The sequence below is a fragment of the Pseudopodoces humilis genome, chromosome 32 (assembly GCF_049639895.1).
Source record: "Pseudopodoces humilis isolate 2021_Gansu_Grassland_sample_001 chromosome 32, ASM4963989v1, whole genome shotgun sequence".
Lineage (NCBI taxonomy): Eukaryota > Metazoa > Chordata > Aves > Passeriformes > Paridae > Pseudopodoces > Pseudopodoces humilis.
This window is the reverse complement of record NC_142231.1, coordinates 454,318-478,816: the sequence shown is the minus strand read 5'-3', so window position 1 is coordinate 478,816 and position 24,499 is coordinate 454,318. Positions and strand designations below refer to the sequence as shown.

The window sequence follows — 24,499 nt, the reverse complement described above, 5'->3', positions numbered from 1 at the left end:
GGAGAGGAAGGGAGGTGGGCTTACAGCATGGAGGGTCAGTTCCCAAACCAGCCTGGTTCCTCCACCTCATCCCTTTGGAAACAGCCGGGGATGACAAAAGTCTCCCGAGTTGCATCACGCAGCCTTTCCAAAGCCCAGGTTTCCCACAGAGCTGAGCTCGCGGGCGTCGAGGGCTGGAGGCCGTGAGCACACGAGCTCTGCTCTCCCGGGAGCTCTGCCAGAGGAGGAGTTTCCCCGTGCCCTCATCTGGGCAGGTCCAGACCTGAGCCCAGGGCGGGGGGCAAGAGGGAGCTGGAGCTGGTTTGGGCAGGAGGAGCTGCCCTGGGATGGTGGGGACAGGCCGGGGGAGCCTGGCCCTGACTCAGTGTCCCGCTGTTGTGAAAAAAGGAAATGTCCCGAGGTGCTGAGAGGGGGCTGGGGGCTCAATCCCCCTGTGCCACGGGCACGGCTCCTTCTGGGAAGGCACTGAGTGGTTGGGAACGTGGGGGTCTGAGAGGGCTGGACCCTGGCACGATGGAGATGTGCAGATGCTCTGGTGGTGTGGGAGCAGCCCAGGAGCGGTGGTGGCCTGGGCCTGCAGCAGGGACCTGCTCGGGGGCACGATGGGTCCGGCACGGATGGGCTGGGAGGTTTCTCTGGAGGCTCTGGCCACGTTAGATGGCAGAGCTGAGTGACCTGTCCCTGTGAACAGGACAGCACGGTGAGCTCTGCCCTTGGAGGAAGGCACAGGTCCCTCGAGAAAACTCCGTGGGTGCAGGAGCCACACAGCCCTCCCTCCCTGGAGAGAAAGTGGTGAGCTGACACAGCCTGGGGACAAACAGCCAGCCTGGAAAACATCCCAGCTGGGCACCTGGAGGGACACAGAGCTCCTGTAGGGACATGGAGCTCCTGTAGGGACATGGAGCTCCTGTAGGGACATGGAGCTCCTGTAGGGACATGGAACTCAAATCTGCAAAAAGGAGTCCCTGCCTTGCAGGGAGAGGTGAGGGTGAAGCCCAGGCTGGCTGGGCAGAGGACACTCGAGGCCCCAGCTCCTTTGGTGGCTGGAGCAGAGCAGGACGTGTCGGAGGCAGGGGTTGAGCTGTGGTTTGTGCGTTGGCCTCATCCCTCCTGCGTGAACGATCGCGGTGACGCCACATCTGAGCAGCGCTCGTGTCAAATCGCAGCACAGGGAGTCCCTGGAGAAACGTCTGCAGTCGGCTCCGGGCCTGGCCAGGGCTCCACGAGTCTCGTTTGCAGTTCCTGAGGGTTCCTTGGCCGCCTCCTTGTTTGTGCTCTGAGGTGCAGATCTGCATCGGTGCCGATGACGAAGCCTTGAAAGCTCCGTCAGGAGCAGGGAACTGGGAGGGTTTGTATTGTCCTTGCCTCGGTGGGACCTCGCTCAGGGCTGGATCCTCGGGGTGTCTGGCTGGCTTAGTCACGGCAACCGTGCCTGGGTGGAGGTTCTGTCCCAGCTGGATCAGCGCCGCTGCTGGGGATGAGGAGGGATGGGGCTGGGCTGGGGGGAGCAGCAGCCCAGCCCCGCACGGACGTGTCTGGGACGCGGTGCCAGGGGAGCCGAGAGGGTGCAGGGTGTGCCTGGGAGGGGCGCAGGGTGTAGGACGGGGTGCTGGCACATCTGGAGGTGGGACAGAGAAACTTGCAGAAGTATTTGTAGGCTCAGCCTGGTTGGAGCTGGGGCGTGGGCTGGATCTGCACGAATCCATGTGTCCTCCCTGCTCCTCCTGCATCTCCTGGCTTGCAGGGGGAGGCTGGAAGAAGATCCTTGCAAAACCCCGCCGCATTCCCTCCGTCCACGTGGCTTCTGTGGTCATTCCCTCGCAGCAGCTCTTGCACATTCCTGACCCTGGGAACGAGAGATGAGGTTTGGCCGGAGCTCTGCCGCTGACCAGCCGGCCTGACCCCGACAGAGGAGAGGTTCCCATTCCCATGCTGGGCACTTTCTGGATGTGCTCAGCATCAACCCGTGGATCTCCCGGTCATGGGGATGGGCACACCCCAAAGAAAGATCTCCAGATGAGCAAAACTCCCAAAAGCGACATCTCATCGCAAAACCTGGTGGTTTTTATTTTGTCAGATTATCCAAATTAATGGCAGGAACGCTCTGACTTAGGTTGACTTCATGGCAGGGAGGAGGAATCACACCCCAAAGGTCTGGCTGGGAATTGTGGCTTTCGTGCAGGAAAGAAAGAGCTCCGTGAGGCAAAGGCTGAGAAGGGAATTGGGTTTGGGGCTGGGTCGATGGATTTAAGCCTGGAGTGGGGCAGGGGAGGCTCTGGGGAGGGTTTGTGCAGCCTCTGCTGCTCCTGGCTCGGGCTCCAGCTCTGGCAGGGCTGGGCTGAGAGGGGCGGCCAAACAGCTGGGAGAGGAGCTCCGGGAGCCAGGCCTGTGGGAGCTGATTTCTCTGGGAAGATTGGGAAGATTCAGATGTGTTTTATCTCGCTGGGATTGTGGCCTCCTCAGGGGCCTGCGAGGCAGGGGCTGCGCTCGCCTCCTCCTCACTCCACACCCCTCCACCTCTGCCAAAGCAGGAATTCACCCAGGCACTGCCCCGTGTCTGCAGCAGCCACAGGGGTGTGAAGAAACAGCCAGAGCCCCCCCAGAGCCCCCCAGAGCCCCTCCAGACCCCCCTCTTTGGTGTCACCAACCCTCGGGTGCTCTCGGAGCCGAGCCAGCTCCCGGCTCCCCGTTTTCCCTCCAGCAGCAGCCACAGGCCCCTCCCACATCCCACAGGGATTTTGTTGGGATTTGGGAGCCCTGGCAGTGGGATGCCAAAGCAGAGCTCCCTGCCAGGCTCTGGGGGTGGACAGAACAGCTTTTCCCCTTCCCTCATCACCCCGAGCCTCGGCAGCGGGGAAGCCGCTGCACAGCTCTGGGCCACCAAAGGGCTTTTCAGTTCTGGCAGCGAGGGGAGAACCATGGAATTGTTGAGGTCGGAAAAGACCTCCAGGACCATCAGGTTCAACCTGTGAAGGGCTGCAGAGGCTGCAGAGGTTGGCAGCAGACGGGGATGAGCAGAGAAAGGGCCGACAGATGCTGAAACCCCTGCAAGGGGAGAGGTTTTGCTGCTAGGGGTGGGAAATGTGGGAGCACAGGAATGATTTCCATCCAGGGAAACCTCCTCCATCATCATCCCTCTCCCAGCCCTGCTGGGTTTTCAGGATCTTGGGGGAAGAGTTCAGGTCTGGTTTTGTGGAGGGGCTGAGAGGAGCTCTGGGATGCTGAAAACCAGTGAGGTTTTAAGAGGAGATTTACAGAGCAAACTAAAATTCTTCCTGCCTCTTCCGTGGTGTGTCTTAAATCTTCTTGAGAAGGCTTTTAATTGGAACACACCACATTAGAAGAATAATCCCAGGTGTGAGTGGAGTCTGTCCCAGTTTTGGGATGGAGAAATGTTTAACAAACTGGTGAAGATTCTCAAGGGGCATTTGGACGGTGCAGCCAGGGATGCTCAGGGTGGGATTGTTGGGCTGTCTGTGCAGGGGTTGCACTGGATGATCCTTGTGGGTCCCTTCCCGCTCAGAACATTCTCTGATTCTGTGATTCTATGAAAACATTTGTTCCTGAAATTGGAGTCATTCCTGGGATTGCAACACCCAGGCTGTGTTTCCAATTAATCTGCTGAAGTCGTCATGTATTTCCAAGTGCATTGGCTCAGCAGAGAGAAATCTGGCACTGGCTGGGGGTTGAAATGCCAGCTGGGATGTGCACGGAATGAAATGAGGGAATGGCCCCGGGGGCTGGCCCAGGGCACCTGGCCCGGGATCACCGAGGGGCTCTGCTGGAGGGGGGAGAGGCCAGAGCAGCCTCCTCCTGGGAATGGGACTGCCTGGAATTGTTGTGGAGTTACTGCCGGGATTTTCCTGACCGGTTCCCTTCTGTTTCTGGGTGGTTTTGTTTTGGGGAGGAGGGGAGGGGTGCAGTGAGGAATGCTCTGTGCATTCCCTGCCCTCCATCCTGGGGGGATCGACGGCCTCAGCGGGGACAGGGGGAGATGTTGGGGATGATGGAGCGACCTCTCCACCCCAGCTCCTCCCAGGCTGCTCCAGCCCCGGGCTGGAAGGAGCAGGCTCGGTTTGGGAGGGGTCCCTGGGGTGCTGTGGGGTCAGTGCTGGGGCTCGGCTCGGTTTGGGATCCGGGGTCCCGGTGCTTCAGAGCCGTCCCCAGGGACAGACATCGCCTCGCCCCTGGATTTTCCCCTCCTTTGCGAGAGCCAGGATTCCCGGGCGCAGCTGGATGTGACCCTGCCGCATTCCTCTCCTCTCCCGGGGGATTTGCTGAGGAAAAAGGTTGGATCTGGAGCCGGGTCCCAGCTGGGTGGGAGCGGCCCCGTGCGTTGAGCACAAACACTCAGGGAAAGGCCGGGCTCGTGTAGGAATCTTCTCTTTCCAAAAACGAGGTTCAGGCTGAGGCCCCCCTCCCTCTGGAGCCAGCAGGGAAAGGGGATGGGAGCAGGGAAAGAGGATGGGAGCAGGGAACGAGGATGGGAGAAGGGAAAGGGGATGGGAGAAAGGAAAGGGGATGGGAGAAGGGAATGGGTCAAGGAGGCTCAGGACATCTCCTGCTCTGGGATCAGCGCTGGCTCTTCCCTTTACGGGGAACCCTGCGAGCTGCTTTGGAGCAGGAATGTGCCAGCTGCTCCGAGCTTTGGGAATCAGAGCAGGGATGGGGTTTTCCTGCTTCCTTGGGAGCTGGGAAGCGTGAGGTGGGGACGGTGGTGACAAGACCACTCCCAAACTGGATCGGGGCCGTTCCCATCTGCGAGGGCAGCGCTGGGGCAGCGCGTTCCTCGCTGGGAGTGTCGTACAGGCCTGAGCACCCTCCTCGAGCCTGAAAACCTGAACAGAACCCCAGGAAAGCCGGGAGAGGAGGGGGAAGGCCAGTTTTCCATGGATGTTTAATGCTGCAGTGCGTCAACATCACAATTTTCAGGATTCTAACTTCCCAAGTTCCCCACTCCCGAAATAGAGCTCTCCCCTGTGCCCGTGTTCAGAGAGGTCCCTGCTGCGTCGCTTTTCAGCAGGGAGGATGTGATCTTTCTATTTTTGCTTGCAGGACAATAATACTGATGGTTTCTATTTTTAACCCGTCAGCAGGGCAGAAATGCGCTTGGGAATGTTCTGGGAGCGGAGCAGCCCCGGCCCCGGGAGCCGCCAGCAGCTCGGACAGGGCCTGGCCCCACTTTTTGGGTGGTAAAGAGGGGTCAGGCTGTGCTGGGATGGTTCCCCTGCCCCAGGGGGGGCTCTGGGGGTGGTGACAGGAACAGGGACAAGCGGCATCATCCATCCTCCTCTTCCTCCTGTTTCCCTCCCTCCCAAAGTGTGGCTCCGGCGCGTTGCCGGCTCTGTGCTGCTCATCCAGGTGTTGCCACTCCTGAAATCCCAGCCCTAAAAGCATCCCAGACCTTTAAAATATGTATGGTTTTGGGGTGTTTTTAAAGAAAAGCAGCTTCTGTCACCACCTAGATCGTGCAGAAGGGCTGCAAGCAATAACTTGCCCTCCCAAAACCCTGAAAAATGGGAGGTGAATACCAAAACCGGCACCGACTTGAGCGGCAACCCCAAATTTGGGGGCTGATTCGTGACTTTGGTTCAGCTCCTGCCACCCTGCCCTGCTCGGCTGCCGTCAGCAGCGGCCTCGGCTTGCGTGGGTCCTCGCAGGGTTTTCCAGCTGCTGACGTGAGCTGGAGCAGCTGAACTCGTGCACCTCCCATCTGGAGGAGAAAATCGGGATTTAGGGTGGAACCCTCTCCCTGGGGGCTTCGTTTCACCCTCAGGGTTGGGTCCCGAGGAAGCGTCTTCTGCCGTCTGGGTGTCCTGGGTTTTTCCCTGCGGTGGAAAATCCTGCCAGTCCTTCGTGGTGGATTTTGTGCTGGATTTTGTGCTGGATTTTGTGCTGGATTTTGTGCTGGATCTCGTGGTGTTTGTGAAGTCCCTGGTTGCCAAGGCCGAGCGGTGGCCGCGGCGTGTCCACGGCAGCCGGCGGATTTCGGATGGAACCTGGCGTGGGCTCGCGGGTGAAGGTGGAGCCTGGGCCCGGGATGGGGCAGCGGATTTGGGTTTGGGGCCGCTCCTTTGGGGCCAAGAGGTGGTTCTGGCTCTGCCCTGGGGGAATGAAGCAGCCCAGGCTCGTCCTGGCCGGACAATGGCCGGACAATGGGCGGAAGCCGGGACCGCGTGCGGCTCCTGCTCCTCCCGGGCTATTTCCATCGCATTGTCCGAGGCACAGGAAGGATGTCTCCAGCCTTCTTCCTTTTTGCCTCAAAGGGATTCGGGGAGGGCAGCGACAGGAGGGGATTTGTTGTGCAAGAGGCGCAATCGCTGCTCCACGAAGCTCCCCTGGACGTGTGCACCACGAGGAGGGAAGGGGAAGGTCTCCCCTCGCTGTGTGATGGAGAAATACGGCCACGAAAGTGGCCTCTGGCTTTTGGGGATGTTTTTAGTGTGGACAGGGCTGGGATGGTGACAAAAGAGCGCTGCAAAGTCCCTCCTGTGTTTTTGCACAGCTCCCGCTGCTGTGGCTGGGCAGAGTTGAGGCTCCTCGCTGCTGCTGCTGCTGTGGAGGAGGAGGAGGCTGAGCTCCCACGTACCAGGAAGTGAAAGTAGAATTAATTAAGACGGGGAAATGATCTTAATTTGTTCTGGCTAAATCCCTTTAGCAGCAGTAAACCCCAAATATCTGAAGCAAAGCTCTCGGTGGGGGCACGGCCACACCTCTCCCGTCGTGACGCATCTCTGGGGGTTGCTGTGAGTGGCAGAGCTTTCCCAATCTGACTTTTCCCAGTTTTCCCAGCTTCCTGCTGGGAGCCAGACTGGGAAATGCCCACCCCTGACTGGCCTGGATCCCCGCTGAGCCGGGATCATCCTGGGACAGCCGTGACAGTCCAAGCCCAGCTCTCACATGCGCTGGCACCGAGTCTGCCCTGGCGCAGCTCCAGCTGCTTTTCCCATGGGGGAACAGAAAAAGCTTTAAGGATCCCTTTTGGGTTTTTTCCTTCATCCTGGAGTGGATGGGGATGGAGTGGGGCTGTTTTATCCCCCTCCAGCAGCGCGTGGTCCCCATCACACCCCCAGGATTCCCTCCCTACCCCTCTCTGGAGCTTTCTGACAAATCCCAGGGTCAGGGCCAGTCCCTTCAACCTTCCAGGATCGCCGGCAGCTCCCGGATTTCGCTGCTGGCGGGAGGTGTCCGGCAGTGCCAGGGCGATGGAGCAGCGGCTTGGCGGCCGTCGGGGAAAATCCCGGATGATCTCTGTGGCCTGGTGACGGCTCCCGGGGTTTGGGGTGACATCCTGTGCTTTAAACCTTCCCCGAGGTGTGTCCTGCTCTTGTGGGGCTTGGCCCTGCCTGGGGTCCCCATGGGAGGAGGTTTGGTGTGGGAGGAGGAGAGGATTGGGCAGTTCTGCCGTGCTCTCCCTTCTCCCAGCTTTGAGCAGCGGTTCTGTAACCAGCTTTGAGCTGATGCTGGAGGAGCTGCTGCCATAAAATTCCACTTTAGCTTGGGGTGGAAGCTTTTCCCCACGTTTTTAAAATCCCAGTGAGAGCGGCGGGGTTGGGCAGCTTCCTTCCAGTTTATTCCACGTTCCTGTTTGCAAAGGGGAGAGGGTCTGGTGCTCTCCTGCAGGCCGAGGGGGGTGGAATGGGAGCAGGAGCAGGGCTGGAATTGTGGCTGGATGCTGGTTCACCCCCGAGAGACCTCGGCGTTTCCACCTGCTGCTGCCCGCTGCCAGCACCTGCCCGAGCCCACGCAAAACCTCCTTGTTTATTTTGTCTAAAAGCAAAATATCCCCCAGAGGGGCGGGGAGGAGGGATGCCCGCTCTGGTTTAATTGCACTTAATGAGCCTGATGAGGCTGGCTGCCAGCGAGGGCTTTGCCAAGGCTCCGATTTGCCCGTGAGAACTGCAAGGGTGTGGTGGCGGCCACGCCTGGGATCGGGCATCTGAGAGCTCCCGGGGCCCCGGGGCTGCTCTTCCCACGGCCTCGGTGGGCACGGGGACCCCGAGGAGCTCAGGGACACGATGCCATCCGTGGGTGAGTGTCCCAGGAGGGTGGGGAGCATCCCTGCAGGCACAGGGGCCTGGGACAGACAGGTTTGTGTGAGGGGCACCTGGAGCATCTCCCCCATCCAGAGCGGGGTCCGTGGGCTGGCTCCGGGTGTGTGCCCGGTTTTTTGGGTGCCAAATGAGCTCTGAGGGCCTGGACGTGTCAGGGGCTCTGCTGGGCTGACACCAGCTCTGATCCTGGGAGGTTCTGAGGGCTCAGTCCCCACCATGAGCTCCGATTCTGCTTTGCCCAGGTTATTCCTGCTGCGCTGAGCTCTCCGGGAGTTTCTCTGCTGATTCTTTTTCCTTTTCCCCCATTTCTGAGCGGCTCAGCAGCAGCAGCAGCTCCTATTTCTGGGTTAAACCCCCAGGGCAGCGTTGTTCCACGCGTGTGGAGCGCTCACACACCCAGCTGCCCCCTCCATCCCTGCCGGAGCCTCGGCCTCCCCCACGGCTTCTCCCAGCTCTTCGGGACTCGGGGTGCTCCTGCCATTTCTTCACACCACAGATCCTGCCTGCTGCCTTTCCTGTAGCTTCTCCATCCCGGATGGAATTCCCTGGCTCCAGCAGCATGGGGTTCTCCCCAGCATCTCCCCACAGCTGCCTGCAAGGCGCAGCACCGAGCCAGGTTTGTCCCAGCTGTCCCCAAGGTGCTGCTCCTCGGATCCAGGCGGGTTTCATCCTCCTCTGCATCGAGGCTTTGACACCTGCACCTTTCCCAGCTTCGCTGGTGCCAACCCTGAGCTCTCCCAGCTCCTTCCCGAGCACCCAGGGAGGGGAGGCAGCCGGGCCCGGGGGGAAGGACACCCGAAATGTGTTTGTGCAGGAAACTGAAATTGTTGCGGCTTCCTCTCTGTGACAGAAATAACTCTCACCCTGGGCCCCAGGTCTGCCCTGGGGAGCTCCTGAGTGGCTCCTCAGGCACCCGAGGGTCGGCACGGGGCAGCTTTGGGGTGAGCTTCACAGGGAATTGAGTTTGTGCCTCTTTCCCTCTGTGCCCGTGGAGCTGGGGCTGCCCGTGCTTCTCCCAGCTCCTTCTGCTTCTCCTGGGCCTCGGGGGTTTTTACCTTAAATTTTCTTTTCTGCTCTCCAACCCATCCCTGGACCTCGAGCAGGGTTTGCCAAAGGGATTTCCTTCCCCGCGGCTCGCAGGGAGGCTGGAATTAACGGGCAGATCGTCTTGAGCAGCCACTTGCCGGGAGTGGGTATTGAGTGATTCCAGCTTTTTTCTTTTTGTCTCAGCGCTTCCAGATCAAGCACGAAGCCGCTGCGGGCAGCGCTGAGCCTTCCCCGGGGGGCTGTGACTCAAGCTGGGCTCTTGCACGCAGCAATTAAAAGAATAAATCCGGGCTCCGGGCTCCAGCCGGGTACCGGAGCAGCTCCCGGGGGATGCCCCGGGGAGGAGCCGCCGAGCTCTCCGTCCAAAAACCGGTTGGGAGCGTTCTCCTGCGCTTGGGTAACCGAGGAGAGAAGTTCTGCAATCGTTTGATCTCTCTCCTCCTGCTTCCCTTGGCTCGGCGGCCGCATCCTCCCGTGCTGATGTCAGCGGAGCCCCGAGGAGCTTCCACGGCTTCCCGGGAGCGCTTCCCGGAGCCGCTGGGGCTCGGCTGGCACCGTCCTGCCGGGAGAACGGAGAGCCAAAGGCGATCCGAGCTGGCCCGGGGGTGATGCCGAGCTTTGGGCCGGGCTGGTGCCCCTTGCAGGGAGCCCGGAGAGGAAGATGAGGCTGCTGAAGGGCACAGGGGGGTTCCAGCTCGGCCAGAGCCGCGGGATTTGCCTGCCTGGAGGTGCTGCCTTGTGTCCCGATCCATCCCTGCCTGCTCCGGGCGCCGTTCCAGCTTTTTTCACCCAGCAGCCCCTCAAGGAGATGAGCCGGGCGGTGCGGAGGAGCAGCAGCTCCCCGCGGGATGTTTGCTGCAGGGAAAAGCCCTGCAGGAGGATCAGGAGGGGCAGATTTTCCTCTCCGCCGGGACACGGCGATGTTCGGGGCTCCCCAGAGCCGGGAGGAGCCGGCGCATCCCTGCCGGGCTGGGGGAGCAGGTGAGGGGAGGGATCCTGCGGCTCAGGATGCGCTCCGGGACACGTTTCTCTTTCGGGAAAGGAAAAATTTCCCCAAATCCTGCGGGTTTCTGTGATTTGAGGCTGCCTGCACCGCTCTGGGGAGCGCGAGGTTTGGCTGCCCTTCAGCAGAGCCCTGTGGTCGCGGCTTTCCCGGTGTTCCTCAGGAAGCCGTGGTTGTTGCGAGGTTTCCTGGGGATACCTCTCCCTCCTCCGCCTCTCCCGCGGGGGCTGCGCCGCTTTTCGGCCCGGGTGACCCACGGGTGTGGGAGGCTGCAGGAAATTACTGCCAGAACCTTCCAGCCGTGCCAGGGCTGTGGTGGGGATGGAGCCACTCGCCGGCCCCGCGCTCCCAAAGCCCGGCTGCGGCTGCAGGAGATGAACCCTCTGATCCCCTCCTCATCCCTGCTGCTGCTGCCCACGCTCAAACCGCATCTTGTGGGACCCGGGAGGCAGCTCCGACCTGCCCGTGCCCAGAATTTCTTGTGGGTTTAGTACCTGGGTGTCCCTGAGAGCTCAAATTTAGGGCCGAAGGTTTTTTGCTGCGGGGTTTTGCCTCGGCACGTTCAGGGCTGGGTGCTCTGGAGGATTTCAAAGCTCATCCCTGGGAGAGGAGCAGCATCCAGGGAGCTCCTCTGGGAGCAGGAAGGAGCAGGAAGGAAGCTGTTTGGTGGTTTGGGCAGTGCCTGAGGTGAAGTTTGTGTCCACTGTTAAGGTTTGGGGCTTTGGGGCAGCTCAGTGGATGTGGGGTTACCTTGGGATCCACCCTCGCCCCGGAGGCAAAATTCCATCTAAAATTTAAAAATCCGATCTAAACACGGATTTGAGAGCGTGTGGAAAAGCTGCCTTGAAACACAGACCTGGGTCACCTCCAGGAGTGTCTGATTTAGCCCTGAGGAGTTCCCTGTGCATCTTGGAGATGGAATCCTGCCCCATCCTCTCCATGGGAGCAGCGTGGTCCCCTCGGAACCGGGATTCTCACTGGGACAGGGAGTGTTCAAACCAGCAGCACATCCAGGCCCAAAGGTGTTTCCTCCCTGTCCCTGGACTCTGGCCCTGAAGGCTTTTGGGTCCCAGAGCCACGAGTTTATAAATGAAATGTGCACATTTGTGGGGAGAAAATTCCAGGGAGGGCTATGAAATGTCTGACTCAAAGGTCACGAGCTGCAAATAAGCAGGGAGAGCATTCAGGGGAAGCATCTCGCCCTGCTCTGCCTCCTCAGGCCTGATGTGGAGCTCGTTCCCAGGCTCCAACAGGGAATATTCCCATTTTTTGTGCTTGGAATGTGTCAATAGCTGCTGTGCTCACAGGTGCACGGCGTGTTCGGGTGTGTGGCTGAATCCTGGTTCGTGCCTTTGGTTGTGGGAAGGGTTTTGTGCTGCTCCGGTGACTTTGCCAAACTTTAATCATCGTCTGTCTCAAAATTTTTATTTTATTTTTCTGGAAACTTTCTGCAGGAGGAAGTTTGCAAGAATCAGAGCAGAAAAATTTGGGTTTACCCTGGTGGAAAAACTCTCAGGGGGCTTTTCTTGGAGCAGCATCAGCCTGGTCTGGTTTTGGAGCAGGAATTTGGGGAGGGGAGGGATCCACACACATCTGGCTGAGGCGTAAAGCCCCTGAAACTCCCAGAGCTCCAGAAGGAGTTATCAGAACTTGGCACCCAGCTGCTCCAAACGTTACAAACATTACAAACATTACATCTTCCCTGAGCATCAGCTGCTCTCTTATGGCTCCTGCGGGACGTGGCCGGCGCTCTCTCCATGTGGGGACAGCTGAGGCTCTGCAGGGCTTTCCCTGGAGCTCCCATCCCCGGAGCTCCCATCCCCGGAGCTCCCATCCCCGGAGCTCCCATCCCCGGAGCTCCCATCCCTGAAATTCCCATCCCCGGAGCTCCCATCCCCGGAGCTCCCATCCCCGGAGCTCCCATCCCCGGAGCTCCCATCCCCGGAGCTCCCATCCCCGGAGCTCCCATCCCCGGAGCTCCCATCCCTGCATCCCCGGAGCTCCCATCCCCGGAGCTCCCATCCCCGGAATTCCCATCCCCGGAATTCCCATCCCCGGAGCTCCCATCCCCGGAGCTCCCATCCCTGAAATTCCCATCCCCGGAGCTCCCATCCCTGAAATTCCCATCCCCGGAGCTCCCATCCCCGGAGCTCCCATCCCTGCATCCCTGGAGCTCCCACCTCCAGAGCTTTGTGCTAAGGAAAGGAAGGAGCAAAATGCCCCAAATGTTTGGATTTTGTGGGATCCCGCGAGGAGACCCCTCGGGGACACACGAGCAGATGGATGTAAGGGACAAAGGGATGCGTGGGCACCTTTTGGGGGTCCCCAGTGTCCCCCCAAAAGCTGGGGCCGGGTGGCTTTGGGGATTTTTCTCTCATCGTTCTGTGGAGCAGCGTTTGGTCCCTCATTAAAACTCCCCGGGGCCCGGCGGGGTTAAACGAGGTCCCCCAGCTCCGGGATTTCCTATTTCTCGAGTTCTCCCTTTGTGATCTCCGCGTTCTTTCAACATCGTCCTTTTGGTGTGGTTTCTTATTTAAGTGTTTTTAATTTGAGTGAGCTCCCTCCAGCTCATTCCCGCTCCCTGCACGAGGCTCTGGAGAAGACCTTTTCCCTTTTATTGGGGAGGAATGTTTTTAATCACCCGCATTCTTCAACCCGCCTGAACTCTGAACCTTTCGCAGCCCATCAGCCCAAGATGGGAAACGCTTTTATAAAAGAGATGGGGAAAAAAAAAAACAAAACCCAGCCTGGATTGAAGTGCTGCTCCACCGCGGGGATAAGGACAGGGATACAGGCTTGGAAAAACAGGGATGCAGGCAGGGAAAAACAGGAATATAGACAGGGAAACAGGCAGGGATACAGGCTTGGAAAAACAGGAATATAGACAGGGAGAAACAGGAATGCAAGCAGGGAAAAACAGGGATGCAGGCAAGGATACAGGAAAGGAAAAACAGGGATGAGGACAGGGATAGACAGGGAAACAAGCAGGGAAAAACAGGGATACAGGCAAGGAAAAACAGGGATATAGACAGGGAAACAAACAGGGATGCAGGCAAGGAAAAACAGGAATATAGACAGGGATATAGGCAGGAATAGACAGAGAAACAAGCAGGGAAAAACAGGGATATAGACAGGGAAACAAGCAGGGAAAAACAGGGATATAGACAGGGAAACAAGCAGGATACAGCCAGGGATGCACAGAACAGCAGAGCTGGGACGCCACTGGTTTGCTCCTCAATAATCTTCCTGCCCTGCTTTGTTTGCCTCCCGCTTTGTTTCCCTCTTATATAAGCCCAGCTCTGCTGACGGCTGATTTGCCTCTTTAAAAACAATCAGGAAATGCCAAAGCAAAGATTTCTGTGCTGGGGTTTTGTTTTGTTTTCTCTTTTCCGGGATCCTGGCTGGGAGCTGCGTGTCCCGAGTGACACCAGCCCAGCACTGCCACCCCCAGCCTGGGGAACTCGCTGCCACCTGTCCCAAATCTCCTCAGGAGCCTGGGAGGTGCCAGGTGGGGCTCCCCACCCTGGCCTGGGCTGTCCCGGCCCTCCCTCCGTGTCTGTCCCAGCTCACGGCCGCGTTCCCTGCTCCGTTCCGTGCCGGTAGCCTGGAAAATGCTGGTAACCCGTGCTGGGGCTGGAGCACAGAGCCCTCATTCATCCCCCGCCCAGCTTTCCCAGGGCACCGCGGGGAGGCTCCGTGGCACAACCTCCCTTTCCCATGGAGGATCCACGGGCTGGATCTGCGGCTGCTGGCCCAGGGATGGATTGTGCCATGGGCTCCTGGCCCACGGCTCTCCTGGTACTAAACTGTGAACCCTGTCCCAGATTCTGCATCCTGATCCCAAACTCTGATCCCAGTCCCAGACTGGTGATCCCAGTCCCAAACGCTGATCCCGGTCCCAGATTCTGCATCCCGATCCCAGATTCTGCATCCCGGTCCCAAACTGTGATCCCAGTCCCAAACTCTGATCCCGGTCCCAGATTCTGCATCCCAGTCCCAAACTGTGATCCCAGTCCCAGCCACGTGTCCTGGTGGCTTCTGAGGGTCCGCTGGACACCAGCAGGACCTGGGCTGGGTTGGGGACAGGGACAGGGACAAAGCCCCCCGTGCTGGGGCTTTACTTTTGGCTTTTTTGGGGTGGGGGGAAAGGGAGGAGCCGCCGGCTTGGCTGCCAGCCCCTGGATCATGCAGGAGAGGGTTGTTCACTGTAACTCCTGGCCCAGGGCCCGGCAGCAAACCCCAAATGAATTCAAGCTGCAGAGGGAGGTCACAAACAGCTCCCGGGGGCAGGAGGGGCTTTGGGAGGGGGGTCCGGAGCTGAGGCTCGTGGAGGTTCCCCGAGGGTCCCGGTGTGGGGCCAGTGGCTCCTGCCCAGAGCCCGGGTTTCCCTCCCGGTGCCACCTCGTCCCGCACCGCCCTGGCACCGGCCGTGGGATGTTTTGTGTTTCCAAGCTCTGGAAAAGCGCCCTGAGTTTGGTGGCCTCAGCCTGGCCAGGAGCATCGTGGCTGGGACACCCCAGGGCACGTCAGGCCAGGCCCCGCTCCCGGAAATCCTCTCAGACATCCCCAGAGCGGGGTGGGCAGAGCTGGGGGCCGTGGCAGGAGCGGGGACCACGCAGCCTCTTCTTCCCTGGCTCCTCTTGGCCCTGGGGATGCTCGACGGCTTTTTCCTGGCTCCGGTGGTGAGGAGTTGTTTTTCTGGCTGCTGCCCGGCCTCCCTCTCCCCCAGCACCCCCCCATCCCTCCCTGCTCCGCTTCCGCCGCCTCGCAGTTTGTTTTTGGAGAGACTGAAACAAATGATGGAGGGAGAGATTCCCAGAGACCCCGCCAGTGCTTCCCTCCGGGCTCTGCGCCGCCGGCTGCGGCCCCAAACCCCTCCCGGGGGTGTCTGGAGCAGCCCCTCCTTCACCTGGGGTGCCCCAAGCCCTTCCCACCCCTTTCCGTCCCCTCCCAAGCCCTTCCCATCCCTTTTCCTCCCCACTCAAGTCCTTCCCATCCCTTTCCCTCCCGTCCCAAACCCTTCCCATCCCTTTTTGCCCTCCCAAGCCTTTCCCATCCCTTTCCTCCTCCTCCCAAGCCCTTCCCACCCCTTTTCCTCCCCCCTCAAGCCCTTCCCATCCCTTTTTGTCCCCCCAAGCCTTTCCCACCCCTTTTTCCCCTCCCAAGCCCTTCCCATCCCTTTTTTCCCCGGGAAGGGACAGCCTCAGGGAAACCCCTGAGACAACCCTCGGGGAGCTTGTGCAGGGAACATTTTCACTCCAGAGCTTTTCTCCACCCTGGTGTCAGAGAGAGGCACCTGCAGCACCCCGGAGCCTCTCCAGAGGACTGCGATTTACAGGAATCTCTTTTCCCAGCCCATGGGGGAGGCTCTGCAGGCAGAGGTTCCGTGGCAAACCCCTCTCGGTGCCAGGACAGCTCCCGTGCCTCAGCCGTGTCCCTTCGTGTCCCCACAGCTGCTGTGACCCCGTGCACCTCCCCGCGGGTGCCCCAGGCCGTCCCCATGGACCTGAGGATCGGGCAGCGCGTGGTCAAGCCCCAGGACACGGCTCTGCTGGCCCTGAAGCAGCAGCAGCTGCAGCACCAGCTCTTCCTGGCCAGCCTGCACCAGCAGCAAGTGGAGCAGCTCGCCCACCAGCACGTCAGAGTACGGCACGGGGCAGGGGGGACACCCACACCCCACTTTTGGCCCGGTTTGGGGCAGGATCGGGCACTTGGGAAGGTGAATTTTGCCCACAATCAGGGCTGGCTTTGAGTTCCCATCTCTGGGCAGGGATTCAGAGGAAAAAAGGTTGGAAATCCCAACGCCAAAATAACATTCCCAGGTGAATTCCTGCTTTTCCCTGAGCTGGAACATCTGGAGGGGTTCCCAGGGACCTCTGTGACGCAGGGAGGCAGCTTGGGGAGGCAGCTGGGGGGGTTGTGTCTGAATTCCAGGCCAAATCCCGCTCCTGCCAAGGCCAGGATGTCCCTCCTGATCCCATTCCAGCCCTCCTCCTCCTCCGTGTGCGGAGCGGGGATCCCTGCGGGCCGGGAGCTGCCCCTCCTCGGCCACCGCTGCTGCTCTGCCCCGGGGGCACGGCCGGAGCCGTTTGCCTTTTGCTGGGAGGGGTTTTTGTTGTTTTTTGGGAAGCTCCAATTTCCTGCCCCGAGCAGGAATTCGCTGCCGGATTTCATTGTCACAAGAAAGCGGCGGGATTTAGCGGGGGATGGCTCCTGGGACAGGCTTCAGAGGGAGGACGTGCCCAGGGAGCTGTGACCCACCGAGATTGTCCCCAGCACCGCTCAGGGCATGAATCAATTCCAAATCAGCTGGGATTTCCCGGTTTCGTAGATTTTTGTTTCTTTTTCCCCCCTTTTGCACTCAAGAAAGGCTTTTATTTTGCAATTCGGATGTGTCCGAACACCCTGTGAGTGGGTGGGAACAGACAGGTTTGGGGTTTTACAATGAGCAAAGCGTCCCTGGAGGCCAAAACGCCTCCGGCTGGCTGTGATGGAACAACCTCACACATTTCTGCCAGCCAGGGTGACACCAGCGACTGTCCCCAGCGTGCTCTGTGCCCCGGGGTGGGGCCGGGGTGGGGCTGGGGGTGGGGCTGGGGGTGGGGCTGGGGGTGGGGCTGGGGGTGGGGCGGGGCTGGGGCTGGGGGTGTTGCTCGGGTGGGGCTGGGGGTCCCGTGCCCACCACCTTGTCCCACAGGTGGCCATGGAGTCCCCGCACCGCGAGGCTGAGCCGGGCCAGCAGGAGCAGGAGCTGCGGCAGATCCTCAACAAGGACAAGAGCAAGAGGAGTAAGGGCTCCCTGTGCCCGAGGGGGGACCAGAGGGGCTTTTGGGGGGGGTCTTCACTTCCTCAGACCGAGCTCTGCCTTCCCGTGGGGGAAAGGGGTGGGGGAGCATCAGCAGAGCGGGGCTGCAGACCCCGCTGGGACCCCCGGGATGGGTTACAGACCCCCGGGATGGGTTTGCAGCCCCCCGGGTTGAGTTTGCAGCCCCCACCCACCCACCCGACCCCTCTGGGACCCCCGGGATGGGTTTGCGGCCCCCGCCCAGCCGCGGTGTCCCAGCGCCCTCTGGAGGAGCTGCCGGGGGCTCGCTCCCAATTTTGGGACGCTCCACATCGCACCTAATTAAATATTAATTTCTTAATTGGCTGGCGCTGGGAGGTGCCGAATGCCGGAGCTGTAAGCACGGAGCGTTCCTGCTGGGACAGATCGGGAATGGGATGGGGGCAGACCCAGCTGTGCCTCCCGGGGGGCTCCGGCCGTCCCGGGGTCACTCCTGGAGCCTTTGGGGTGGCGATTGCGGCCTCAGGGACCCTTGGGAGCGGCTCCGAGCCCCGTGGGGTCACCGTGGTCACCGCGCAGGTGCCGTGGCCAGCACGGTGGTGAAGCAGAAGTTGGCCGAGGTCATCCTGAAGAAGCAGCAGGCGGCTCTGGAGAGAACCAGCAACGCCCCCGCTACCGCCCTGCCCTACAGGTAAAGCCCCGGCAGCCCTGGCCCCGAGCAGGACCTGCCCCTGCCCCTGCCGGGCAGCTGGGAAGGGGCTCTGGCTTCTCCCCGCAGGTCTCTGGAGCCTCTGGAGCCCGAGGGTCCCTCCCCTGCCATGCTCAGCACATTCCTGTCCCCCGTGGCCAGCGCTTCCCTCGACCCCCCCGAGCATTTCCCGCTGCGGAAAACAGGTAAGGGCTCGGGAATGTCCTGGTGTCACTCAAGACTGGGAATGTCCCCGTGTCCCTAAAGAGATTGGGAATGTCCCCGTGTCCCACAAGATGTCAGGAATGTCCCCGTGTCCCTCAAAACACTGGGAATATCCCCGTGTCCCTCAAAACATTGGGAGTGTCCTCATGTCCCTCAAGAGATTGGGAATGTCCCTGTGTCCCCCAAGATGTTGGGACTGTCCCCGTGTCCCTCAAGAGATCAGGACTGTCCCTGGTCCGTGGCTGGAGCTGGGCCTGGCCCCAAGGAGCCCGTTCAGGTGGCTCCAGGACTCACCCCTGTCCCCGGCAGCGTCCGAGCCCAACCTGAAGGTGCGGTGCAAGCCCAGGAAGTGCCTGGACCGGCGCAAGAACCCCCTGACCCGCAAGGAGAGCGCTCCCCCCTCGCTGAAGAGGCGCCCGCCCGAGGCCATCGGTGAGGAGGGACCGGGGTTCCTGTGTCACCTCTGTGTGCCCGGGGTTCCTGTGTCACCTCCGTGTGCCCGGGGTTCCTGTGTCACCTCCATGTGCCCGGGGTTCCTGTGTCACCTCTGTGTGCTGTGCCCGGGGTTCCTGTGTCACCTCCGTGTGCCCGGGGTTCCTGTGTCACCTCCATGTGCCCGGGGTTCCTGTGTCACCTCCGTGTGCCCGGGGTTCCTGTGTCACCTCCGTGTGCCCGGGGTTCCTGTGTCACCTCTGTGTGCCCGGGGTTCCTGTGTCACCTCCGTGTGCCCGGGGTTCCTGTGTCACCTCCGTGTGCCCGGGGTTCCTGTGTCACCTCCATGTGCCCGGGGTTCCTGTGTCACCTCCACGCTGTGCCCAGGGCTCGATGTGTCCTCCTGGAGGTGCTGCCGTGGGCTGGGTGATCCACGAGGTGTTGGGGCAGCTGCACCTGCTGATTTTTGGGGGCTAGGATGGACCTGGGGGAGCTGCTCGGGGTTCCCAGCGTGGAGCGGCCGTGGCTTCGAGGGGATTCGGCCCCAGAAGGGTGGGGGGCAGCGCTTGGGGGGCAGGGAGGGGCTGGGCAGGGGGGCAGGGAGTGGCTGGGCGGGGGGGCCGTGCCCTCAGGCCGTGTCTGTCCCCTCCCAGACTCGTCCCCCAGCAGCAGCAGCACCCCCGTGTCCGGCTGCAGCTCTCCCAACGACAGCCTGCCCGCCGAGCACGCAGCTCTGCCCGCGGCCCCGGGAGCGGCCCACGAGGTGAGAGCTGGGGGCTCTGGGGGTCCCTCTGGGCTCAGGGGGAGGGACACGACCCCAGCCCCGAATCCCCTGCCTGGAGCTGCCCTTCCCTGCTCTCCCTGCAAGCTGGGATGCCCCTGCATGTCCCTGGATGTCCCTGGATGTCCCTGGATGCCCCGGGGGATGCCCTGGATACCCCAGGATGCCCCTGGGATGCCCCTGGATGTCCCTGAATGCCCTGGGATGCCCCTAGGATGCCCCCGGATGTCCCTGGATGTCCCTGGGATGCCCCTGGATGTCCCTGGGATGCCCCTGGATGCCCTGGGATGCCCCTGGATGTCCCTGGGATTCTTTGCTCAGGGATGCTCTTCCCAACCCAGCACTCCTCCGACACCCACCCTCCTTCAGGGTGCATTTCCCCTCTGCCAGTGCTGTCCTGCCCGATGGGTGTCCCCAGGGCTGTCCCCGCTGTCCCTGGCGGGGGGAGCAGGGTGCTGATGGCTCCTGTTTGGTGCAGACACCCCTGGCCCAGCGGCTGCTGATGCAGGAGAGCTCACTGGCCCAGTTTGCCCTGCAGAGCGCGGCCTCCCTGCCGGCCATCACCCTGGGGCTGCCGGCCACCGCCAGTGCCAGGGTACGTGGCCGGGTTCTACCCCCCCGTGGGGCTTTCCTTGGGGTTCGGGGTTTGGGGTTCCCAGTGCCGCCCGGTTCGGACGATCCCGCTCCCCTCCCGGTGCCCCCTGGCCGTGCCCGACGCCGTCCCTGTCCCCGCAGGGCGAGGCCGAGCGCCGGGCGCTGCCCAGCCTGGCTCACCGCGTGCCGGTGCTCAACGGGCCGGTGCTCCCGGGCACGCACTCGCCCGTCTTCATCCCGGCCAGCCTGGAGCAGCACGAGGCCGGCGGCCCCCTGTCCCCTCGGCTGCAGCCCGTCATCATCCTCGAGCCCTCGGTCAGCCACGCTCCGCTGGTGGCGGGTGAGTGTCCGGCTCGGGGACGTGGGGACGGCGTCACCTCTGCCACCCCTCACCTGTCCCCGCTCTCCTTCCCAGTGCCAGGCCTGGGGACCGTCCCCTTCTCCTTCGCCCCCTCGCTCATCCCCGCCGAGCGCCTGTCCCTGCCCGGCCACCACAAACCGCTGGGCAGGACCCGCTCGGAGCCGCTGCCACCCAGCCCCAAGGCGGTGCAGCAGCACCTGCTGTTCCAGCAGCACCACGCGCATTTCCTCGAGAGGCTCAAGCAGCAAACGCACCTGGGCAAGGTGAGACCCTGCTCGGGTAAAGGGGGAGGCACCTGGGCAAGGTGAGACCCCGCCCGGGCAATGGGGGTGGCACCGGGGGGTGACCGTGGCACCGGGGGGTGACCTCGCGGCTCCCGGGTGACCCAGCCGAGGTGACAGCAGACCCGCAGAGGGCACGGCTCAGCTTCCCAGCTCCCTCCCGAGATGTCCCGTCCCCTCCTCGCCCCCCGGGCTGGCCCGTGTCACCTCCCCCTGGCACTGTCCCCTTGGCTGCAGCGCATGGCCAAGCCCAGCGAGAAGCCCCGGCTGCGGCAGATCCCGTCCTCGGAGGACATGGAGGCCGAGGCGACGCTCCCGGAGGCCGCGGCCGAGGGCGGGGACCCCGGCAGGGCACGGCTGGAGCCCCCCCGGCCCGGCAGCAGCGGGAAGGAGCCCGAGAGGACGCAGAAGATGGGGCAGCCCCAGGAGGAGCTGGTCCTGCAGCAGGTACAGGAGGGAAGGGCACAGGCAGGGACACGGGGACAGCGTCTGGAGCTGGCAGGGACAGGGACAGAGCTGCGGCCACCCCTGGTGTCAGCACAGCCGGGCTTTGTCCCCGAATTGCCGGCTCTGTCCCATCGCTGCTGTCACTGCGGGGCTGAGCCGGCAGGGAGCAGCAGATGCTGGGACAGTCCTGCCTGTCGTGTCCTGTCCTGTCCTGCCGTGTCCCCCTGTCCTGTCCTGCCGTGTCCCACTGTCCTGTCCTGCCTTGTCCCACTGTCCTGTCCTGCCTTGTCCCCTTGTCCCCCTGTCCTGCCGTGTCCCCCTGTCCCCCTGTCCTGCCGTGTCCCCCTGTCCTGCCGTGTCCCCCTGTCCTGCCGTGTCCCCCTGTCCCCCTGTCCTGCTGTGTCCCCCTGTCCTGTCCTGCCTGTCCCGGCTCTGAGCCCGGAGCAGCCTCTGGATCCAGCTCCGGACACGCCGAGCAGGGCTCTGTCCCCTGTCCCCTGAGCTGGGGACGCTGGCCTAGCCCCTGACGCTGTCCTGTGTCCCCAGGCCTTGCTGTGGGACTCGTTCCAGCGGGTGCAGCAGCAGCTCCTCAAGCGCCAGCCCTTGGCCGACCCCCCCGTGGTGCCCCCCGGCCACCGACCCCTGTCCAGGGCCCAATCGTCCCCGGCCACGGCCAGCGCGTCCCTCCCTGCCCAGGACACCAAGGCTCTGGCCCTGCCCGTGCAGGAGCCCCAGCCACACTTCACCACAGGTACAGCCACACCTGCCTGGGACGGGAGGGGACGTGGGGATGGCCCCGGGCAGCTCCACATCCATCCTGGCCATCCCCGGATCCTTGGGAGCGCCAAGCTGGGGGAGCCCCTTCTCCTTCTCTCAGGTGGCTTTTCCAGGTGGGGTTTGCTCACCTGGCTCATTCCTGGGCCACCTCTGCTGGGAATGCAAGGCAGGATGGGCTTCCAGCAGGTTTGGGAGAGAGGCCCTGGGGATTTGGGGTAGAATCTCCCCAGTTTGGGGCAGAACCTCCTGTGGTTTGAGGGGGATTTGGGTCAATGTTTGGGGTCTTGGAGCCCCCAGAGGAGCTGAGGGAGCAGCTCTGGCTGTGCCTGGCAGGGCTGGTTTACGACTCGGTGATGCTGAAGCACCAATGCTCCTGTGGAGACAACAGCAACCACCCCGAGCACGCCGGGAGGATCCAGAGCATCTGGTCCCGGCTGCAGGAGCGGGGCCTGCGCAGCCGCTGCGAGGTGAGCCCAGCTCCGTCCCTCTGCATCCCATTGCATCCCTCCTGATCCCATTCCATCCCTCTGCATCCCATTCCATCCATCCTGATCCCATTCCACCCCTCCTGATCCCATTCCACCCCTCCTGATCCCATTCCACCCCTCCCTCCTGATCCCATTCCACCCCTCCTGATCCCATTCCACCCCTCCCTCCTGATCCCATTCCACCCCTCCCGATCCCATTCCACCCCTCCTGATCCCATTCCATCCCTCTGCATTCCATCCCATCCCCCCTGACCCCGTTCCTGCCCTCCTGATCCCATTCCATCCCTCCTGATCCCATTCCACCCCTCCTGATCCCATTCCACCCCTCCTGATCCCATTCCATCCCTCTGCATTCCATTCCATCCCTCCTGATCCCATTCCACCCCTCCTGATCCCATTCCATCCCTCCTGATCCCATTCCACCCCTCCTGATCCCATTCCATCCCTCCTGATCCCATTCCATCCCTCCTGATCCCATTCCACCCCTCCTGATCCCATTCCATCCCTCCTGATCCCATTCCATCCCTCCTGATCCCATTCCATCCCTCTGCATCCCATTCCATCCCTCCTGATCCCATTCCATCCCTCCTGATCCCATTCCATCCCTCTGCATCCCATTCCATCCCTCCTGATCCCATTCCACCCCTCCTGATCCCATTCCACCCCTCCTGATCCCATTCCATCCCTCCTGATCCCATTCCACCCCTCCTGATCCCATCCTCACCCATCCCTGCTGCCTCCACCCCTCCTCCCCGTGTTCATCACCATTTTCTGGGTCAGCCCATCCTGCTCTGTCCTTCCCCCCGGGCATTCGGGCTCTGCTGGAACCCAGCTGGGCACAGGGAGGGGCTGATCCCTCCAAACCCAGGTCCCGCCTGGTAAAACCCTGCCCTGGGGCCGCTCAAATTCCCAACCCGGCGGATCCTGAGCTGGGGGCACCACGGGGAGGTCCCCTGCGTGTCCCCCCCGGTCACAGCCGTGTCCCCTTCAGTGCCTGCGGGGCCGCAAGGCCACCCTGGAGGAGCTGCAGTGCGTCCACAGCGAGCGCCACGTCCTCCTCTACGGCACCAACCCCCTCAACCGCCTCAAACTGGACAATGGGAAGCTGGCAGGTGGGTCCTGGGGGGCTCCAGCAGCTCCCCTGGAGCTGGCCCCCTCCCCAGTTTTCCCAGCCCTGAGGTCCTCCCTGTCCCCTCTCTCCACAGGGATCTTGTCCCAGAGGACGTTTGTGATGCTGCCCTGCGGAGGGGTGGGGGTGAGTGCTCCCGGGATTTGGGGGGTGTGGGGTCACTGCTCCATCCCTGTCCTGGATTTGGGGGTGTGGGGTCACTGCTCCATCCCTGTCCCAGGATTTGGGGTCACTGCTCCATCCCTGTCCTGGATTTTGGGTCACTGCTCCATCCCTGTCCCAGGATTTGGGGTCACTGCTCCATCCCTGTCCCAGGATTTGGGGTCACTGCTCCATCCCTGTCCCAGGATTTGGGGTCACTGCTCCATCCCTGTCCTGGATTTGGGGTCACTGCTCCATCCCTGTCCTGGATTTGGGGGTGTGGGGTCACTGCTCCATCCCTGTCCTGGATTTTGGGCTGCTCCTTTTTGGCCCCTCAGGGCAGCTCCCGAAGCCCCTGGGCTGCCCAGCTGGGGCTGTTTGATGGAGGTGTTGGACCAGAGCTGCTCCCGGTCCTTGGGAAGGTCTGAACATCCCTCCCTGGAAGGGGATCCTCGATCCAGAGCCCCCCGAGGCGTTCCCAGGGGCACCAGGAGGGAGGGCAGCAGTGACACGGGGACATCAGCTCGTCCCTTCTCTCCAGCCCTTCCCAGTCCTCTCCATTCCCAGCCTTCCCTCCTGGTTTCTCTGCGTTCACTGCGTTCCTTCTCTCTTCCTCTTCCTCTCCCTGTCCCTGTCCTGTCTCTCTTTCAGGAAGGGGCTCCCTCGGTGCCTTCCTGCTGCCTCTTCTGGTTCTGCTCCTCTCCTTGCCCCCCGTGCTGGGCACCAGCTCTGCTTTCCCCGCTCTGCCTCCTTTCCCTGCTCTGTTCCCTCTGGGCTCGGGGAGCTCACACCTGGCCCCGATCAGAAGAGACTTTTTGAGTTTCCCGGCTCTTGAGGTGGTGCTGATCAAACCAAGATGTTTGGTTAAACACTAAAAATAAGATAAAGAAGGTAAAAGAGAGGGGGAGCTGGGCAGGAGGAGGATGTGGGGTGGCCCGAGGTCACCTTGGGCTGGCACAGGACACCACGTGGCTGCCGTGACCGAGATGTCCCCTGCTGCTGTGGGACCCCCTGACCGATGTCCCCCCTCCAGGTGGACAGTGACACCATCTGGAACGAGCTGCACTCATCCAACGCTGCCCGCTGGGCCGCCGGCAGCGTCACCGAGCTGGCCTTCAAGGTGGCCACCAGGGAGCTGAAGGTAGCTGGTGGCCTTGGGGGGGCCCAGGGTGGCGTCACCCCATTTCTGGGGGTCCCAGGGTAATGTCACCCCATTTCTGGGAGTCCCAGGGTGGTGTCACCCCATGTCTGGGGGTCCCAGGGTGGT

The 24,499-nt window shown here is 62.0% G+C and overlaps 1 protein-coding gene across 2 annotated transcripts in view; it reads left to right on the top strand.

Annotated features, from left to right (window-relative positions):
- The window catches only part of HDAC7 (histone deacetylase 7), a 32,237-nt gene that overhangs the window by 3,715 nt on the left and 4,023 nt on the right, over window positions 1-24,499 (top strand). The window contains exons 2-16 of one of the 2 annotated variants that reach the window (XM_088068781.1): window positions 15,558-15,748; window positions 16,802-16,892; window positions 17,468-17,579; window positions 17,667-17,782; window positions 18,111-18,233; window positions 18,887-18,996; window positions 19,493-19,609; window positions 19,750-19,948; window positions 20,024-20,232; window positions 20,488-20,697; window positions 21,244-21,448; window positions 21,808-21,941; window positions 22,954-23,074; window positions 23,168-23,217; window positions 24,266-24,373. In XM_088068781.1, the coding sequence (XP_087924907.1) occupies window positions 15,558-15,748; window positions 16,802-16,892; window positions 17,468-17,579; window positions 17,667-17,782; window positions 18,111-18,233; window positions 18,887-18,996; window positions 19,493-19,609; window positions 19,750-19,948; window positions 20,024-20,232; window positions 20,488-20,697; window positions 21,244-21,448; window positions 21,808-21,941; window positions 22,954-23,074; window positions 23,168-23,217; window positions 24,266-24,373 (2,096 nt within the window). The other variant, XM_088068782.1, reaches the window with a different exon arrangement.